This window comes from Monomorium pharaonis, chromosome 4 (assembly GCF_013373865.1).
Source record: "Monomorium pharaonis isolate MP-MQ-018 chromosome 4, ASM1337386v2, whole genome shotgun sequence".
NCBI classification, from domain to species: Eukaryota; Metazoa; Arthropoda; class Insecta; order Hymenoptera; family Formicidae; genus Monomorium; species Monomorium pharaonis.
This window is the reverse complement of record NC_050470.1, coordinates 5,957,287-5,979,064: the sequence shown is the minus strand read 5'-3', so window position 1 is coordinate 5,979,064 and position 21,778 is coordinate 5,957,287. Positions and strand designations below refer to the sequence as shown.

Below are 21,778 nucleotides of genomic sequence, written 5' to 3'. Positions count from 1 at the left end.
AGCCTACTTGTAATTAAATAATTAAATAAATACACTTTTGTGATGCTCTGCGCATTTTTTCACGCATAAATTGTGAAAGGTATAGGCGAGTAATGAGAAGGAAACACGATTGATGAAAAACAGATTGTAGTTAGCATAGGAAATGGTTTGTGCAACATGGTTTGACATGGTTTTTTTTTACATTTTTCCCTAATTTTAGTATCAACAGGCAGCATCACGGATGTGGATCGACGGGCATTGGTATGTACCACAGCCCCATACTACTCTCGGCGAATTAGCATGGTTTGTAGCTTGTTTTTGCATCTGTTTCACAATAGAACTCCGTTAATTAGAACAATTTTAGTTATGCACTTAAAATATTTCTTTTTCTATTAATTTCAAAATTATTTTTATCTTGTGAATTGTACTAAAAGTTTTTGAAGCATTGTTAATTTTATGAGTTATTATAATTATCTATTAAATAATTATTTATTTTGATTTGTTGAAACAATTTTTTTTCTAGAATTTTAAGGGTGTAAAGATTTATGTTTTTAAAAGTTATATGGTGCTCATTTTGATTATTCTAATAAATGGAGCTTTTGCAAATGTAATTTTATTTAACATTTTAGCACGTCTCTATAATCGCAGATGTGTTGCATTAAATGCACACATACGTCTAGAGAAACAAAACAGTACAGTTCGTATGTTTGAAAAATTTACGTATGCATATGCATATTATTTAAACGTATTGTATGATTATATATAATTTGTTATTCGTTCTTATCACGCTGTAAAATATTGTGTATATAATGTTATATATGATTATGCATGCATGCTGTACATTTTGCTATTATTTTAAGTTCTGCATTTTTTATCATCTGTTCTTTTAATTTGCTCTATGTTGCATATTCGATGTATCATAAAAGTTTCTATACTTTTTTTATCAAGTTAATTAATCAAGTTATTTCTATCCAATTTGCACTATTTAGCTTTATGATCAGTTGTGTCACTTTATCTATTTTGCGTTTTAATGTAATATAATTTATATTGCGAGAAAGTTTTGAGAAATAGAGATAATTGAAGATTTTTCTATATAACTTTGAGTAAGATGTTTAATCATTTATCAAATAATATAAGGAATTAATATTATATCAATATTTTAATGCGTTATAACAAAATAATATTTTATGAAAATGGATTGGTCAATATTATATTATACATATTATTATTAATAGTACATTTATTTAATATTTAAATATTTTACGTGTTAAAACTAAAATGTATGTATATTTTTTAATAGACAAATATTTTCTTCATACAATACAAAATTATTTTTTAATTGTAAAATATGCATGTATAGCATATATATTATTTGCACTTGAAAGATTATTCGCATTTCAAAAAAATTATGGCTGTAGCATTGTTTATGGAAATAAAAAATTGTATATATTGCGTAAATTTTGAAAAGAAATTAAAGTGTTTGCACGTAGGATGATTGCTTTAATTTATCTTGATTAAATCAGTGTACTCCAAATACTTAAGAATAATTAAGAAATGAAAATATTTGAAACTTTAATTTATATTTTGGGGAAGAGGGAGGATTAATTTATATTGAAGCGGTCTATTGAGTCATACGAATTCGTACGTGTATATAAGAGAAATTTGTTATTTAATTATATTATTTTATTAATATGCAGCGCGAGAATATAACAATTTTGTATGAAAAGAAATGTGTTTACCATTTAAGGCGTGGACACGAAATATTCTTAGGGGATGCATGACAACATCAGTTGAAATTTGAAAAGATTTTGGTTGCATTTTATGAGTTATTGCTAAAATTTATTTACAATCGGGTTATTTTTTTTGTAAAAAATTCATCTAACGATTATTTCCTCATTCAAATTCAGTTTGCTTTTTTGAGAATTCAGAGAATGCAAATGCAACCCCTCACATGTTTCTCGCATCGTCCATGTCATTGTCGTACTATTCGCGTTTGATTACTACTGTTGCTCATGATTTTGTATGATTGTGGTGCAGAATGATGGTGGGATTCTTCCATCGTCCACCACGTATACGGGTGGCCTAGGTTCGGTTGTTGGGAGCCATGGAGGTCATCACGTAAGGAGATCTTTGCCGGACATGGGAGCCGCACCAACCGAACCGCCCAAGTTGTATCCCTACCATTTACTCGTTATTACCAACTACAGGCTGCCAGCTGATGTGGATCGTTGCAATCTCGAGGTGAGTGTTAGCTGCGAGTGTGAAACATTTATTATTATATTAATAATTACAACATTATTATACAGAGTTATTTTCATATTGTCATATAATAATTTCTTAGCATTAAGAATATTTTGTTGTCTCTTTTCGTTGTTATTTATTAAGCCTTATTGGTATAGTCATATGATAATTACAATAACGTAAAAATAATTTAAATTTCTTTCTTTCTCAGCGACACCTCTCCGACGCAGAATTCGAAGCTGTTTTACAATGCTCTCGAGCGGAATTCTATAGACTGCCACAGTGGCGTCGCAATGAAATCAAAAGACGTGCCCGTCTCTTTTAATTCATGCCACACATATTTTGCTTACATCGCGTCGTGTCGCGATTGCGTTACTGCGGTACGGACCGTACATTCCTACTTTGTGGGTAGATGCATCGCGGGGAAAAAATGTGTTCGACAACTATTGCGATTATCTGCCGTGTGCTCGCAAAAATAAAAGTCCTTTAGACTATAGGGGCGCACGCAAAGCAGACGCATATGCACACAAACACACAATATAATGATGCGGAAGCACTGCCATTTGTCGTCAATTTTTTTCTCGCAACAATGAATCCACAGGCAGCTTTATCTATGATCCAATCTGTTTAGCGACGTAGTCGTTTTTCGAGTTCCAATTATTTGGAACTTTACAAGTGACTCGATTTCACTCATACACGTTGACAAATACGCAATGACGGCTGATATTAACGTATAAGGGAGAAAATAATCAAATAGAAAAGATTGCGATTAAAACTCTTAATACAATTTGCTATTGTAAATAAGAAGTTAATCGAGAAGTCGAAGAAGTGAAGGAGCAGTTAGGAAGTTTTAAAGTACATAACCGCGTATTCGCTAAATCGCATACATATTAACATTGTGGAAGATTATGATGCAAGGAAAAAACGCTATTATGTAGGATTTATCATTATTAATTTTTAAACTACTATTAATATTATTAATATTATTATATTTTACTATGTGCAACATGAAAAGTTAAGAGTAGGTGAGCCCAGCTTGCTGAATGGTGCGATTGCACTAATTAATCGGACGATTTGCGTGGGATTTATCACTTTTTAACTTACTCTCTACGACAAGGATTATTTTATAAAATAGCTTATGTGCAAATACGATGTCATTATGTGAAAAGATATCAATTTATCTTTATCCTTTTGATTATCCTTGACGTATTGAACTAAAGAAACGCTCTGCGGTGCGGATTGCGATAGACTTCTATAATCACTCGAGATCGCTCTACATTAGAGTATAAATAAGAAAATCAGGACCAAATTTATAGCCGTGGTGGATTTAGCAATAATATAATATATTTTATCACATTTTAACTAATTATTTACACATTTATTATTACATTAAAATTATAGAAATTTTTGCAATATTTTGGAAGTGGTATAAAACAAATTTTGTAAATTTTTTAATTTATCAAACCATATTCATCTATTTAGAAGTAACAATTTCAGAATTTTCTAAAGAAAGGCGCTTAAGGCTTTCGAACGGAACATTTTTTAAATTTATATTTTTTTAAGAAAAAAATATGTATTTTGTACGAAGTGCATAAATTATTTATCGTGTATCTTATTATATTTGAAAAATTGTTTTATGCTATTCTTAGAATATAATGTGATAATTTCATCAATAAGTATTGCTAATTAAAATTTTAATTTTATGGATACCGCAACATTTATCCTCCACCCTTAAATTAGGTCCTGCACAGAAGTAAAAAGTTTCGAAGTAATAGTTAGCTGATATCGGGCGTATATGCGTCTGTTGAATAGAGCCGATTTATGCAAATGCGAAAAAAGTTGAATTTTCATATATAGATGAGAAATACACGACGTATTAACATTTCGACTGTTACGCCGTACGATTATTATAGATCTAGATGAGTTTACTACATATTCGGATATGCATGCGTGCAATAAGATTGACACGCTTCGTTCGAACGAAGTCGAACTGAACTACTTTATTACCAACGCGACGTTTTATCAAATCAGCTACGTTTTATTATCCACACATTTCGTCCTCCCCTCCTCCTTTCTTTCAGTCATGTGCCTAACAAATAAATATCGTGGGACATTTCATGCGAGGAAGAGAGGAATTGTTAGTCTTATAAAGCGTTCTACACCCTTTGAATAAAGACCATTCTATAATAGCGTAAATGTGGTTGTAAGTATTGTTGTAAAGTATTGTAAAGCACAGTTGTATGTATATCCATTTCTATTAATGTTAATTTTTATTCTTAGTTTTCTTATTCTTAAAACTAGAAAACAAAAAGAAAGGTAAACCGAGATTAAAGCTACTTTTATTGGTTTTCTTGTCACAATGTGAGTAATGTCACGAACCTTGGTTCGAATCTATATCACTATAAAACTCACGATCTTTTACAATATCATGGCATATACATATATGGGACAATGAGATTCGAAATTCGGGAACCAATTGCACTACTCTACTGAATTGTCATGCGTTGTCCTCCAGGTAATCTGTATTGATAGAAATAAATATACAACTGCACTTTACAATCACTCGTCACTATTTTTATGTTATAATAGAATCTGAGGGATCTAAGACTTACAGTTCCTATTGAAACAACACATCCTGGACCCTTTTGATGCCACGATTCTTTTATAATGATCTTTCGAGCGTCTTTAAAATCTTTGTGTTGCCTTGGATAACAGTTTCACGGAGAAAATTTAACATGCTCCATGATCGCTAACACAATCGATTATTTTGTTATTTCGATGTGTTATTTGAGATTAACGCCACTGTAACATTTTTTTCTTTTTTTCTTACAGATATATTTTACTCGCGTAAAACTCATTTGTGTATAATTCCTTTTTGTTTTGTCCTTATCATAACTAAATTTTACGTCGGATTCTATTGCTTTTGTATACGACGCTCTTGATCATGGCGCAACGTTATTGTTCCCACTGTGCAATGCGAACCAATGTATGTTTCTGTTGTATAGAGCACATTGCTTCCGCTAGTCCCTAAAGTTAAATAAATGCAAAACATACGAAAAAACTTACGACGTTATTACCTTTGTAGCATTAATTAGCAAATAACTTATATCCCACAATTTTTTTGTAAATCTGGAAAAAGTCCTTTCATTTCTTGTTTACTCATGGATGTTTATTGGTGTCGTTTTCCGAGAAAAGTAATTCGTCAAAATGGCTGAAAGACTGATGTTTAAAGAAACCATTGCAAAATATCAAACTGGAATGTTTTTAACTCGTTGCAGCATGCTGTAGAAAATTTATACGTTAAATCAGGGATAGAAGAACAGGGTGCAAGATTAATGCGAAATTACTTTCTCACGAAGGATCACGAAACCTTCCAGTATACTGGAAAGCGGCTCATATTGGTCCGATACTAATTCCGCCTTTTCGTTCGCGCACAGTAAGACTGGTGTAGTTTGTACATGACCACCGACAATGGATTTCGGATTACCTGCTTTCCCTACAATGTCCACGCTTTGACCGACTCTCACCGACACTGGTAGGTTCTGTAAAGAATTTTTTTTTAATGCTTAATATATTTATATATTTTTTATAAAAATAAATTATAATTAAAATATCTAAACTAAAAAAAAATTATACCTAAAATATCTATATACATTTTATATATATAATTGTAAAAATAATTTTACATATATAATTATTAGAACGAATTATATAAGATCTTATAGTTAATTTTTAATTTTGCGCACCTTAAGATTTTCATCTACGGTAACTAACCATCTTGGCTCCATTGCAATCGCCAAGCAGTATATTAAATAATGAGACTGAGATAATATAAGATTTCTGCAATCTAAACACGCAACGAGGACAACCATCAAACCAGCCAGAGCAGTGTAGTCTAAAACTTTCGAAGCGTATCGTAAAGGCGATAAAGACAAAGTACCCTGAAGAAGAAAATTTAATACATAAAAATACAATCGAAAAAATCAATAAGCTTTTCTTCTGTATAAAAAAAGCTGAACTGATTTGTCAGAGCAATTGTTTCTTTATTAATATCTTATTATTTATTTATTTACTGCACAGAAAAATAATTAGTATCAAATTAAAACTAATATTCTATTTATTGTGTCTTATACAAGCAAGATTATATATAAAATCTTTAAATATATTTGATAATGTTAAATTTCAGCAAAATATATTTTTAACAAAGACAATCTGTTTAAATCGAAAGACTAATGAAAAAAAGTTCTCGAACAGAATTGAACCTAATTTTTATGTAAGCATATTATTTGTTTAAGATTAAATTTTTTAAAGAACCATTTTTGCTTATATATGAGACAATGATCATTAAATTTTATATATTAGTTTTAATTTAGTGATCTTAATCTGTTTCTATTTAAACGTTTAATATGATAGCCGAACTTATCACCCTGACTTTATTTAGATCTTTACCTTGCCCAGGTGCACCAAACCCTGAGAAATGCGCACGAGGAACAGATGAGATGGATTTTTCGCGTGATAAGCTGCCAGTTGTCTCAACATCGTCGCTAATCGTGCATTATTGGTTCCAGCACCTACTAACCCGAGAGCGAAGATCGCATTCAGAGCGACATCGGCATCTTGGTCGTGGCTGTACTTATTCAATACGTCCAAGATTGCTGGGTCGGCATTTGACAGAGAGGATAATGCCAATGCGAGGGGCATAGCGCGTCGCGCTGGTGTTGGACCGTATCTTCCGACCTACATTTGTTAAACATCGTAATCATAGCGAGAATTATACAAGAACCGTTCTCACTATAGTTAAAGTCAACTATACTTTTAACTGACTCTTCCTTTTCGGTTCTATTACAAAAAGAAACAGACAGAATTAAATCGCAGTTGTATGAATGAACTATAGGAACTCATAAATGTTAATTAAGATGAATTGGTATTTAAATGTTTCTTTGTCTCCTCCCTCCAGTCTTAGATAAAAGCGTCCCCATAAATATTCATTGTGATTCATTGAGAAGTCATGCGAAGATTTATTTTCTCACCTGACCAAAGATTCTTGAGTTTTCTTTTCCCTCCCCGAGTCCAACTACACCTACTCCAAGGGATGCTATAGCTTGCGCAGTTCCAATATCCCTGAAATTAATAGGTCATTGATTAGCATTTTGGTCATAAATTAATTAGGTGGCATAAATTAATTAAATGTGCAGAAATATATTCAACAAAAAAATTAATTTTTTTCTTTAAACTACATTTAAAAATTTACGTTATTTATTTATTTTTATGTTCTATAGTACATTTATTATTTATTATAATATTATGTTCTATTTATAATATTATTTATTATAATAGCTTATTTAACATTATATACATATATACATATATACACATATGTATATTATATATCTCTTTACTTTTATTACTTAACACTTACTTCACAGATTCCTCAGATTGGCTGTCGTTTTTTTTATTCTTTTCTAACTTTTGTAATCTTGTTTGGTCACAGCAACTTGGTATCGGAGTACTCTGAGGTGTCGTTTTTATGCTTGTTATTTCTTCGATTACTTCCGAGCAAATCCTTAATAATTCTTGTACTATTAATACGTCGCCGGTTCCTGCGTACGCACAAATCTAACAGATTTGTTTTTATCAGATTCGATTACATGAACTTTTATGAAATACTTTTTGAGAAAGTTATGCAGTTTTAACAGAGACTTTTGCAGTTTTACTTGTAACATAGTTTGTGAAGCAAAGTTGTACGGTTCTGGCAAAGCTTCGAGTGCCGCGGATGGCGTTTCTATGGCATCCCGGGTTCCCATATAAATCATTCCCAAGGCTAATGATAGAAATCTGTATGAAAAAAAAAATATATATTCCTGTATATACACTCACGCATATAATATTGTAGATAACAATTACTTTTTATATTATCTATAAATATAACATAATTATATTATGCGGCACCTAGAATGCGTGATAACGAGTTCCTTCATAGATAATCCCAATAATTTCAACAGGATAGCTGAAGATACATCGGAGTCCCCTGAACCAACATTCACAAGGCCCAAGGAGATGGCAATCAGCGACAACACTTGAATATTATCTTAAAAATTTATAGTGATATGGCATTTAATTATTTTTTGTCTTTTGTTTAGCAAAGAATTTTAATTTAAAAATAAAAAATTATATAAATTTAAAATAAATATGACAAAAAATAAATTATATAATTTAAGATATTTAAATTATCTTAAATTTTTTTAGATTTAATTTTTATCATCGAAAAAAGAGTTAATTGCTTACTTTATTTATGAGTGAAATATTTGAAATAAGAAGATTAAGATTATATACACCAAATATAATATTATTATAATATACATGTCTTTAACAATTCTTACTTTGTTCATCGGCTAAAGCTCCTGAAAGAAGTTCAGTGACGTCTTTTCTTCTGGAACCGGCATAAGCCAGAGCTAATCCCATGATGGCTCCTATGCGAAGGATCTGGCTGCTCGACTTAACGTATTCACTGAGAAGCGCCAAAGCCGGGTCACATTCATTACGAATTCCGCAATTCACCAGTCCGATCGCTAGCAAGGCGCCAGATTTCACGTAGTCTTCGTTCGTGTAAAGATACCTAAATAAAAATACCTAAGTGGTGAACAGAGCCATCAATAAGCAAAATTAAAAAGGTAAATTAATCACAGGTCTTTCTCAGTTCTATAGTAATAATTTATTATTATCTTATTATATCTTTTTTCCCAAGTAATATTTTTAACTCGCGTTTTCTTATTTGAAATGTATACGAACTTGTCAATAGGAATTAATCCGCCGTCGACGTCCCACATGTGTATCAGGCCTAGAGAAGCGGTTGCTGACAACATTCCGTGTTCCTGAAACACCGCATGTTTTTATTTTATAGTGATTTCATCATGACAATATTCGGTGCTCCATTGATAAATAATTCTGTTTAACTAATCAGAAGATATATTTAATATTCAGATATATATCTCAATTTTTTATCTTATAAAGTGATGAATAATAGTTTAATTTCATATTATACAAAATATAAAAGCTAAATATATAATTATTTGATATTATAATTTGAAACAGTTAATTAAGATAATCTTCGCAAATTATGGGAGGAAGAATTAAACCTTATTTTTATACACCCAACAGTCCGACGTGTTTGCCATTAGCTTGTCTTGGCCGAAACCCGCATGCATGAAACCGGAAACGAAGCTCGCCGCTAAATTCGCCCTAGCCGAATCGTGCTCTATTTGTTTAAATCCACCTAGGAGCCAGCTTTTGTAAATATCTTCCGGGAGTTTTGGCTCAAGTATGTCAAGTTCTCTAGCAAGAATTTGAAAGTGGGTATTCACGTGGCCATTGCTGAGAATCGCTTCGATATCTTTGGCGTCGTCTCCATGATACTCCGTTCTCAGAGGTTGATCCTATTTGAAAAATAGGACAATATTTTATTGTAAATTTATTTTGCAAAGTTGTATAAATTTCTTCTAATCTTCGAAATAAAAAAGTTGGCTCTACAATTGTGCGATTTTATTTCTTTTTTACTTGACTCTGTTCGTTTTAATATCTTGCAAAAAGCAATTAAAAGATGCAGTCGTTATTAGATTAAAAGAAAGAATCTGATATCTTTGTAAATTATATGACTGTGTACTATTTAATTTATTTGGATTATATTTACATATTCTTGTAAAATTAGTTAGGTTGTAAATTTCAGAATACTCTTAACATTGACTTGTACGCGTTGCTTTGCTTCTCTATTGTGAAAATGCTATGCAGATATTATGCAAGGAATTACTTGCAGACGGGCGAGGATAAAGGCCAGTTGACTTCTCGTCAAAGAGTCGGGGCAAGCGGTGAAGCACTTGAAAACAAGTTCCGAATTTGCAAGTTGCAGCGCTACCAAAATTGCTCTTGTATACTCGTTAAACTTCAGATATTGCTCCGTTGCAAATTCTAATATCTGTCTTCTTTCCATATCCTCGCTGAAAAACACGTACGTACAATTTAACAGTAATAAATCAACGATGCAAACACACAAAGTGGATTACATCGTTTATTGAAAGTGTAACACAGAATTTTCCAAACTTTTTATGTAGATTGTAACCCATTTTTTTAAGCGGTAAACATTTGCGACCAATGTAGCTTTAAGAGATATAAGAAAGGAGGAGAGCAGAAGTAATTTTATTATTTTTCACTTTATTGTTTTACTTTATTCTTTCTACTTTTTAATTTTTTTATTAAATATATTTATAAATTTATAATATTTACACATAATAATTTTACAAATCTATTTCTCAAATTTGTGCGTGTGTGTGTTTTTAATTACAGCAAATATCGTCTAGTTGTATTACCTGTAGGCTGCGCAGCTAATTAAATAGTGACACACTCGTGCAAAGTTTGTAGGCTCCAAATATTCTTCGAGAAAATTCAGCTCATCAATCTCCAAGCACAAATCGCACGCTTGTATTTCCGCATTGTGTCTCATATCAAATGCAAGGATGCTTTTGATTAACGGCGTAAGGCGCTTTCTAATACGAGAAATTATACTATTATTTAAAGTAAATTATTTTACGTTGTTTTTATTCTTTCTTGATGAAGAATAGTATTCTTCTTCACACGATAACATTTTATTGATGACTATTTAAGTATTGTAAGATATTTTGAATAAGAATCAAAGATAAATAGTAGACTAATCTTATATTAAAATAAGTATTTTTTAAGTGTTCACATCATTTTGTTTATACTCTGCATATGACTGATTATTAGGAACAAATAAACTGAAATGTTATCTAAGTTTGCGACAAAATATTATAAAATGTTTATGTTTATTATAAAATCATGTTATTATAAAACGTTTATATTTATTAATGTCATTGATTTTTTAAATTAATAATTTATATTTTACTTAATTTCAAGCTCTTCCTTAATCGGCGCATTCGTCCATTCATCAACGATCTCTGTCTCGAGTTGTCTCACGTATTCGTGGCCCCATTCTCCAGGATTATCCACAGCTCCTTTAATACAAAAATCCAGACAGTCTCTGGATCCCGGAGTAGCTCCAGCGAGAGCGAGTACACTTAACATTTCTGCAAAGCGTATTTTTGCCTCTTCCCTCTTGAGTCCTCCATATATGCCCCGCAAAGTCGGATAAAAGTTTCTCAAGTATTTGAGAGGTTTTGGAACGGAAGTCATCGAAGTTGTGGACGTACGTATCAGCATTCTCAGGTGATTTAACGACAGTAACATAGCTGTCTCATCTTTACCCTGATGGCAAATTTACATGCAGCATAAGCAATCCAATTTTCCTTTGAGAAAGATAAGTTCTTTAAATTATCAGAAGATAAAAAATAAATTCTTAAGCCATTTTTCAATGATTTGGTTTTTTTGAGTATAGAAGGCATGGAATTACCAAAATTTATTTACTTTTAATACGTCGACTGCTTGTAGCAATTCTTCCTGTAATCTCTTATCTTCTTCATTCTTTATATCGAAAAATGAAGTAAAATGTTGGTACATAATAATAAACATTGATTGACATTTAAGTTAATTTATATTTTTTTAAATTGACGTTTTAATAGATTTTGCAATTTTGTAGTTCATGTTTATATGCCATACCATATCACTTTCTTTATCTTGATTGCGTTTATTCATCGTATTTAAAAAGTATTCTTGTTACTATATATTTTGTTACGATTCAATAACGTTGAACGTACGTTGAACGATTCAAAGCTTTAATTAATATGTTGTCAAATAAATTTTTCTACCCGTCATATGCAGCGAACAGCTTTTGTTTTGTTATTTTCCGGAAACCAATAACATATGTGGCAACGATTATTTATTTAAAGCTTGTATTCATAGTTGCATTTCTGCTCAAGGATAAATCTAGTTTCGAGACGTAATATGATCCAATAAATGGATTCTGAAAATTACTTCTTTATTTATGACATATTTGTTGTAATAATTGCGACACGAATAAAAAATTAAGATGTTTGAACCACAAATCTGCTCGTAACTTATATATAAATATAAAATGAGTTATAATTATTATTTATAGAAATCTGATCTTGGGGTCGATTCTAAAATGAAGAAAACAAAATATTTTTCAAACAAATGTTTATTGTAATAAAATTAATTTTTATTCTTTATTGATATTTTACAGAGTATATTAACACCCATAAAAAATAATTGTCAGTGAAATTGATTTGGAAAAATGGAAGGAAAGAAAATTAATTAATAAGTTGCAATTTTATGACAAACAATCAATGATAAATTTCCTTTCCTTCTATTTTTCTAATATGACTATGTAAATTATAAATTATTTATTAAAATCTTATTTGTTGATTAACATGCAATCTGCAACGTGTATTTACCAATAGAATCACTTTCATATAATTACAATTTTATAATTTTGTTTACTAAAATAAATTTTGCAGCAATATTACAAAAATAGATGTGGAATTATTTTTTATAAAATATTTTGTTTCAATTTTTAATAATATATTTAAGTAATATTAAATTAAAATATTTGTTATATTTTTTTATAAGTTATTGTATTAATAAAACAAAATGTATATCACATTTAAATGTAGTACTTACTACTTAATTAAAATATAATAATATAAAAATAAGAAACACAAATAATATTTAAAAAATAATATATACAATATTACTAATAAATAATATAATTTAGAAAATTAACCTGAATCACAACTAATAGCACAGTGTTCGAATTTTATTTCTAAACCACTTTTGTTTAATTATCATATAATGGTTTATGTTATATAAAAATAAAATTATATAAAATAATATAATAATTATGTTTTATAAATAATTAAATATACCAACGACGCCTTTACTGTCAATATTTAATTAACAATATTGTCTAATATTAAAAATAATAATATTGTCTTGTACTTCTTTTTTGCACCTTTTTGACATCTTTAACGCATTTATTAATAATATTAACAATTTCCAATTTCATCAATTGTCAATATAAAATTTTTTTTAGACATTGGTATCTTTAGCGTCGTCATTAATTATTTTTTTATGCAAATATATAAAATGACTAGTTTTTCATCCGTGAACGAGGAATACATTGCAAAATTAATTTTTTTGTGTCAAAATAGTATTATAAATCCGAGCGAATTTATGAATGTGCATGACGTTTATTATATATAAACAAACAATTGCAATTATGCCATGTTAGGTTTTATGTAAGAATATTTGAAAGACAATTAAATATTTATAGTTTATGTAGAAAAAGTTATTCCTGCATGCAGTAAAATTCTAAGTAAACACTTCTTTTTCATGTACTCCTCCACTTCTTCGTTTCTCTGCATAAAATGTCTTATTCAAAAATAGTGTTTCGCATTCACAAGATTTTATCGTGTATTCTGCTTTGCAAAAATCTCGGATTGGATCGTGGCCAATACTTTTCAGTACGATATTGAAAATAGAACCATGAAATTTTGTATGCCTCTGAATCCGATAACAATTAGCAGAAAGAGTGAATCTTTTTTAATGCGAAGGTTTGTATTTATTTGAATGTTTCTTATTGCGATTGAATGCAAAGAATTCAGACGATATTCAGAAGATATTTAATTGAATATTATCTTTTGAATAACTTCTGAATTCTTCTGAATTCTGCTTTTTGACAGAATGTCAAATTTTTTAATACTTTTCAATCTGACGTTTTATACAGGGCCTGTTCTCGACATCTGTAGTCAAAGTCACTCCACTAAGTTCGTCCTGAATTTGCTGAAGAGTCTTGCCTTTTGTTTCGGGCAGGATGAATATCGTGAAAAAGATACTGAGAAAACAAAATACTCCGCACGTCCAAAACATCACGTATTTGCCGAACGCTTCGTCAATGTTGGTAGAAAACTTGGTGATAAGGAAGCCCAGGAACCAACAGAAGGAAACTGTTATAGCAGAAGCCTTAGTCTTGACGTTCGAAGCGAACAATTCGCCCATCATTGCCCATACAACCGGGCCCCAGCCTAAACAGTACGTGGCGATGAAGATGACGAGCGCGACTACCGGCAACCAGGATATCTGCTCTATTGTGTCATCTGCATGCTGTGCGTCTTTCAAGTAGAAGTATAAACCCAGAGCACACTGCAAACAAATGTTCGGTTACATGACAAGCACGTAAAAGTTCTGAAGTAAAAGGCACAGATTGAAAACATTTTGTTTTTATGTTAAAATTAGTCTTTGTTAACGTTTTTGTATTAAGTTTTTATACAATAATTTAATATAATAATTTAATGTAATTGTGCCAATTTAATATCCAATATTTTTGTAGGAGGGAGTTGGCGAATGCGTATTTAAATTATTTTTTATATAGCTTAGATATATATACATATATATATAAAGTTTTAATGTTATTAGTAATTATTTTTGTAAAAGTACATAAGTCAACACATATCAAAGTCAAAGAAGAATTTGATTTCTCATTATTAAATTAAGTTATATTCCAAAATCAAATTAAACTACTTTTTAAAAAACTTTTAAAAATTTTTTGTAATAGATAGATAGTTTATTAATTTTAGATTAAATTTAAAAATAGAGACTTACTAAACTGATTGTCTCGCCGATGCCGGAGAAAATGAGAAGTATTCTTCTACCTGACCAGTCAACAATTACAGATGTTACCGCTGATGCTAATACATGCACAATTGCGATGATAATCGACGCTTGTTCACTAGGAACATTACCTCCAGCAGCTAAAAAGATACTGTGCATATACATTAGTACTAGGGCAATACCACTCAACTGCTGAAAGAAAATTAAAGCACATGCGTAGGTCAGCGCCTTTAAGTTCGCCTTTACTTTGAACAGAATTGAGATGCTAACTTGATTCTTATAAGCCTCGTCGAGTGTCATCTGAAAAATTGAAAGTCACACATATTAAACGAGATTAACTAAACTATAAAAAAAAAATTGTAAGAAATTGCCCAGAATATTGAAAAAATGAAACAATAAAATAATAAAAAGAGCAAGTTGATCACTAGAAGACAAAGTTTTAATTAACAATAAATATTTGCTGTCCACTTACAACTTATAAATTTCTAATTTCTCAATATTTTTAACGTTAATTATTTTTGTAATTATATTATATTTTGCGTCTGTTTCAACACTGATGCAGAGCTTCTTGTTTAATAGCCATACGATTGAAAGGCACCTGGCGGTTTCGCGAGATTCTGCATTGTAGGAAGAAATGTTTTTGCTGGTCATAATTTTCCCTTGACCATTATCGTTTAGGATTAAGGAATAGTCCTTATCTCGTTTAACGCAATCTGACTGGCAATATATATTCGGAGATGCACTTGGCAATGATTGAGTACCTAACAATGCAGGTAGCATTAGCGATTGTCTTATTCCTCGAGCGATTTGTCGAGAAATCAACGAAACCATAAACGTTCGCGAATGAAATTAGCAATTTTTATTGAAACAATTTATACCGACAGTATGTTTTCTTGATAGATTGTCAGGAAAAAACATTTTTTAATAAAAATCTTAAAAATTAAGTTTCTTATAAAGTTGAATTTTGGCGATTTGTAAATTTCTTAACAAAGAATTAATCAAAAGTCAACTAATCTTCGATTGTTGAATACAAAAATTTTAAGATTCTGGGATCTTTTTTAGAGATATAATTTTATAAGGGGAAATTGCTAACTTACTTGTATTTCGTCGAGTTCTTTCTGGACAGCCGCTTCAGATTTGCTTCGAAGCTTTACTAGAGATGCAATCGCCTCGTCTCTGTGACCCTTGCTGAGAAGAAAGTATGGAGACTCTGGCATTGTCATGAAGCAGATGAAGAAAACTATCGGCACAATGCCGCAGAGAATCCAAAAGACCGTGTAGCTAACATACGGTCCAATAGCATAAGAATATAACATACCAATTGTGATATAAAGCTGAAGAAAAGAACCTAACATTCCTCTGATAGAAGTCTGAAAAAATGTAACAATAATAATGTAAGTTTATTATTACATAATAAACAATTCAATAATTTTTAAACATTAAAAAACGATACAAGAATAATAATAAAGTAATTTTATTTATTCCAATTATAAATCTTGAGAAGTAAAATAAATTTTTTTTTAATTTAGAAAATTTACCCAAAAAATGTTATGTTATAAATAAAATAACTTAATAAATAAATAATTAGTATAAAAATTATATATATTAAATTAAAGTAAAGGAAGGTTACCACAATACTGTAACATATTTTGTTTTTAAATTATATTTTTAAAAAAGCTAAAAATAAAGTTTAAAAAATAAAACTTAGGACTTGTTTTATTTTAGAAAACATGTAGCAGTTTTTATAATATTGTTTTGTTTAATTATTAATGTTTTTTGTAATATAACTAAAATGAGTGTGGGCCTTAGAATACAGTTTAAAAGATATTGGTATTAGCAACTCTCCTTTGTTAATTAATTATTTATTAAACGAAAAATAGAAAAAAAACGGAAAAATTCTGTGTATAAATTTGATTATATCATTCTTATAAGCAAAATAAACTTACCTCAGCAATTTCACCACAATACATCGGAAGTATTGTAAATGAGATACTTTGAGCCATTCCAAATATAAATCGTGCGACATAAAGCTGAATAATGTTACTTGCAGTGCCGACAAGTATCCACCCAATTAAAAACGGCACTGCACAAAATAGCAAGGTTCTTTTACGGCCAAATCTGTAGAAATTTGAAAAAAAATATTTTGCGTCTTTAGCTTAGTTACAAAATATTTGAATCTGATCGGGTTTTATTTCTTCTCAAAGATTCTCAACAAGCTGTCATTACTTGTCGTCATTTTAACAATCCAAAAGGTCAAATAATCGAAAAACTTGAAGTCTATTATTATTTTAACTTTAACATCAAAATGACAAATATGATTAGTTTGCCCATCTGGTTAACTCTATTCTCTAATTGTCAATTTGTAGTCTTGAAAAGTAAAACGTATTATTAAATTGCTTGAAAAACTTGTAAGATTAAACAGATAATTTGTACACTACTTTTCTCCGAGATATCCTGCTATGAAACTGCCAGGAATAGCACCGATGGCCAATAGAGATCCTATCCAAGAACTCTGCTCGCTGGTGATCGGCGACCCGAAAGGTCCATAACCATCACCCTTCTCCAAGTTAGCAACGACCGGACTCGTCCATCCTCCCGTGGAACCAACCGCGAATGCAGATAAACCAGCTGTGGTTGTACAAAATTCCAAGATGTAAAATAAAAAATTTCACGATACATTTTAAAACTGTACTCAGAGATAAGATAATTTTAAACATATTAAGATAATATAAGTGCTAAAGATTAAAATAATTGCATATTTCAGGAAACGTGGTGAGAGTTCAATGCCTGTGCTTCCGGAGCAATGATTGGTGCACGTTTAAAGTTTAAAAAATATAGATGTAAACTGCAGCGGACAAAAAATGTCCAGACTGGACAAACTTTCTAACTCACAAGATTTTGATAAAAAAATATTATCGATTTTATTCCATTGCATATTTGCAAAATTGAGCAATAAATTTTTATTTTATAAAGTTCGTATGATAAGGAACATTTATACGTATTTCATGTTGTGAGTTTATACTTATAATCAGTATACCAATATACCAGTTATATCAATATACAATTAGTAAGTATAATCAGAATATCATCTAACAATATTCTATTATTTCTTTTATTAAACGTGACATTTCAATTTATGCTTTGTATCAGGTAGAAGAGACGAATTTACATTTGTATACTCGGAAAAATTCTTCGTGTTTACAAATAGCACATTATTATTTGACGATATTTTTGTATTAATACAAAATGTGATCACGAATAATAAGAGAAAGATAACGCGATGCCTCGATACAAGGATAAATTGAAATACGCGTTTGTCAATTAAATTATGATTTTGTTACAAGGTTTATACAAAAAAATAGATGAAGCGATTGTTTTAACGATATGCGCCGCGGAAATATTGCATTTACGTAATTCTTCAATCCGAACTAAATTACCTTTTTTAAAAAAAAGTAAAAAAAAGGCGCCAAGTGTATGTATTTATGTGTGTAAAAATTATTTTCTGCAATAGGCTGACAATTGCAGAAAATATCGAATTTTTACAATACACAGAGTGTTGCAGAAAATATCGAATTTTTACAATACACAGAGCATTGTAAAAATTATTTTCTGCAATAGGCTGACAATTGCAGAAAATATCGATTTTTTACAATACACAGAGCATTGTAAAAATTATTTTCTGCAATAGGCTGACAATTGCAGAAAATATCGAATTTTTACAATACACAGAGTGTTGCAGAAAATATCGAATTTTTACAATACACAGAGCATTGTAAAAATTATTTTCTGCAATAGGCTGACAATTGCAGAAAATATCGAATTTTTACAATACACAGAGCATTGTAAAAATTATTTTCTGCAATAGGCTGACAATTGCAGAAAATATCGAATTTTTACAATACACAGAGCATTGTAAAAATTATTTTCTGCAATAGGCTGACAATTGCAGAAAATATCGAATTTTTACAATACACAGAGCATTGTAAAAGTTATTTTCTGCAATAGGCGGACAATTGCAGAAAATATCGAATTTTTACAATACACAGAGTGTTGTAAAAAATAATTAATGCAATAGACTGACAATTGCAGAAAATATCGAATTTTTACAATACACAGAGCATTGTAAAAATTATTTTCTGCAGCATTTTTATGGAAAGAGATATTCTTGGTGGAGCTTGACAACAACAAATCTGTCACATGAAAAGCAACAAGTTTCTATTTTATCCAGTTTTATTAGCGTTCCTTGTTATTGGAAATTATTAAAAAATATTAAAATTACAAACGTAATAATTAGTATAAACGCGATTATAAAGCATTTACATTTCTTGTGGCATACGGCTTGTGGGATCTAGACGATCATTAACATTATATGCAAAAGCACACAGAATTGTAAAAAAAACAACTGTATTGTATTACTTTTACTTACCTTACAGTAAGGTAAGTAAAAGTTGTGTTTATAATAATGTCGTGTTTATAATAATGAATTAAATTACGATCATATTAATTAATGTCGGATGGCTAAAATATTTACTTGCAAGCAAAAACATTAGAACATGAATCATATTTATTGAGAAAATTATAACTGTTTTCAAATGATTTAACGTGGGATTGTTCAATTATATTTTAACACAATCCGGATAACACTTATATCTAAAAAACATTTTAAAGTTATAAAACAATGTTCAAAGGTGTCATAAATTCAGATACAAAATGTGTTAAAGATATTATAAAAATGTTTTTCTGACAGTAAATTCTTTTTAAGTCTTAAGAATTTTAAACGTTTTATAAGACGTATTCTCTGAAAAATGCACAGTCAATTTATGCGCATTTTAGGATCTCTAAGGCCTCACTCTAATGTTCCTTTTTGCAAGTAAAATACGAAGAAAATGGGATCTTTTGCAGAGATATATAATAATCTTAAATGAGGGTTATCACTACATTTCCTGTTAGCTTCTTCTTGCACAATAGTATGCAATTGTCGAGTTATTAGTTTTGATTGACTAGTTGAGATTAGTAAATTATTCTATCTGACTGCACTTCACATATAGTGATAGCGATTATCATGGCGCAATAAATTCATGCCAAATGTTAACGCAAATATATAGATCTATATACAGATACACGCGCAAAGATATCGCTTTGCAGTGTAAAGCATGATTACACTACGAGGTAACGTGAAGAGGGGATAGTTTGGCACGTGATGTTTGATTTTCGATTATAAAAATCATTGATAATTGTTCTTTTGCAACCATATCATCGATTATGGTATACAGTTATGACCATGCAATTATCGAATGATTTGACGTTTCTCTTATCGTTTTTAATTAAATTAATTGTTAAATGCGATAATATTTATCTTGTAATTTTAGATTACGTTACAAATCTATATATAGTTGTAGTGTACTTGTATATATAGATACAAATATAAAAATAATTTTGTTGAACTGTCAATCTGCTTGTCTCACGAATGTCATGAAGTTCCTTACTATTCATCATGTTCGGGCATTTTACACATATATATGTATTTTATTATATTGATAGTAATGATAATAATAATAATAAACTGATGATTCTCACACGAAGCCTTATCTATGTTGACGATCCAACAAAATTATTTTCAGATTTATATCTAGCTAAATTTTTAGAAACTTTAGCAAAATTATTTTTTCCGTATAATTTTAAGATTTAGATTAAGATTTAGTGCAATATAAACAAGAATTAAGAATAAAAATATAGAAAACTGAGATTATAGTAGGTTGTAAAATTAAAAGTTATTAGAGTTGTAAAGTTAGAATTGTAAATAAATAATATAGAAATTTAGGTTTTATAATTAATAATCTATCTTTTTTACATAGAAATAGAAATAAAAATATCATTTATCAAACAATTAAAGCTGTTTTTTTGAACTTTGAAATAATTACATTTGACGCGTGGAAAGATAATAGGAAAATAATGAAAATACGTGACATTTTTACATAAATTAAGTTAATATATTAGTAAAAAAAGTCCACTAACTTATACTTATCTCATTTAGCAAATAGATAATTTGAAATAATTAAAAAAATGCTTTTAATTTTTATAATTAATAAAGTTGAATTGTTTTGAACAAAAGAAATAGACTCTAAGAAACTCAAAGCTCGTTAAAAAATATCTTTTTATAAATTAATTTGATTCTACTCCTTTTCTTCTAGGATTTAATCCTTTATTGATGGATGAGGACTAACCTGTCGCGGCGGCCAGAAACTGTACGTGCTTGGAACCTGCTTTTGTCATGTTTATTAAGTAACAATTACCAACGGTGCGCAATAATGTCTTGCCGTGTATATTTAAATCTATCAATCCCTGGCCGAAGGTGCATCACACATCACCGAAACCAAACTCACTAACCTAAGACTATGGATATAGTCTTTATAAGAATGCCCTTCTACCTCTTCGTTGTCAGGAGTGGGGATCATTTTCTCTCTGTCTCACTTTCTCGTTCGGCTTTCTCTGATCTGTCACTACATTTCTCTTCTACTTCTTTCTCTTATCATTTATCGCGTAAAATCATAATCTCGATGGTACGGATATGACGACCGATGCGGTAATATCAAGCAAAATACTTTTCTATCCCGTGTTTGGTTTTGCGGTACTGATTAATGTATACGTATTTCTGTATCAATCCCACCTATCTTATGTTGTGAAACATGTCATGTCGGTCAGTATTTGTTGAGAATATTGTTTCGGTTTTCTCGCCTTTTTTCTTCTGATTAATCTTAAAAATATAGTAATTTTAATTAAAATTAGTAAAATTAATAATTTTGAGGTAAATTAAAAGAAAATAAATTTTTTGTTGTATCTTGTTTTTTATAAAAATTACAACAAATAGAATCACTCCATTAATTGCTGGACAGTTATTTAGTGACAATTTAAGAAAATTATTAAAATAATAAGATTTTAAAATAATAAATTGCAAATTAATTAA

General features: G+C 29.9%; 3 protein-coding genes across 15 annotated transcripts in view; 1 reads left to right on the top strand and 2 right to left on the bottom strand.

Annotated features, from left to right (window-relative positions):
• The window catches only part of LOC105829589 (actin-binding LIM protein 2), a 29,900-nt gene extending 24,619 nt beyond the window's left edge, over positions 1-5,281 (top strand). For 5 of the 13 annotated variants that reach the window (XM_012668613.3, XM_012668581.3, XM_012668589.3 and 2 more), the window contains 3 exons: positions 200-282; positions 2,017-2,220; positions 2,432-5,281. In XM_012668613.3, coding sequence (XP_012524067.1) covers positions 200-282; positions 2,017-2,220; positions 2,432-2,545 — 401 coding nt within the window. In that variant the 3' untranslated portion in view covers positions 2,546-5,281. Of the gene's footprint in view, positions 1-199; positions 283-608; positions 657-2,016; positions 2,221-2,431 lie in introns of those variants that run through there. The other 8 variants (XM_012668596.3, XM_028189112.2, XM_012668627.3 and 5 more) reach the window with 3 other exon arrangements.
• On the bottom strand, positions 5,031-12,203 carry LOC105829576 (26S proteasome non-ATPase regulatory subunit 2). The gene is made up of 15 exons (XM_028189115.2): positions 11,645-12,203; positions 11,135-11,479; positions 10,581-10,757; positions 10,025-10,211; positions 9,357-9,653; positions 9,010-9,092; positions 8,601-8,836; positions 8,170-8,308; positions 7,935-8,055; positions 7,640-7,836; positions 7,251-7,341; positions 6,670-6,957; positions 5,967-6,161; positions 5,568-5,762; positions 5,031-5,502 (listed from the first exon to the last, which is right to left on the bottom strand). Exons 1-15 carry the CDS (start codon positions 11,755-11,757, stop codon positions 5,485-5,487), a joined length of 2,682 nt encoding a protein of 893 aa, XP_028044916.1. The 5' UTR covers positions 11,758-12,203; the 3' UTR covers positions 5,031-5,484.
• Positions 12,204-12,357: 154 nt separating this feature from the next.
• On the bottom strand, positions 12,358-21,269 carry LOC105829582 (facilitated trehalose transporter Tret1-2 homolog). The gene is given in 7 exon segments (XM_012668568.3): positions 12,358-14,346; positions 14,806-15,114; positions 15,912-16,184; positions 16,761-16,932; positions 17,253-17,442; positions 21,039-21,152; positions 21,155-21,269. Coding segments are annotated over 7 exon segments (1,620 nt in total). The 3' UTR covers positions 12,358-13,899.
• Positions 21,270-21,778: the final 509 nt, after the last annotated feature.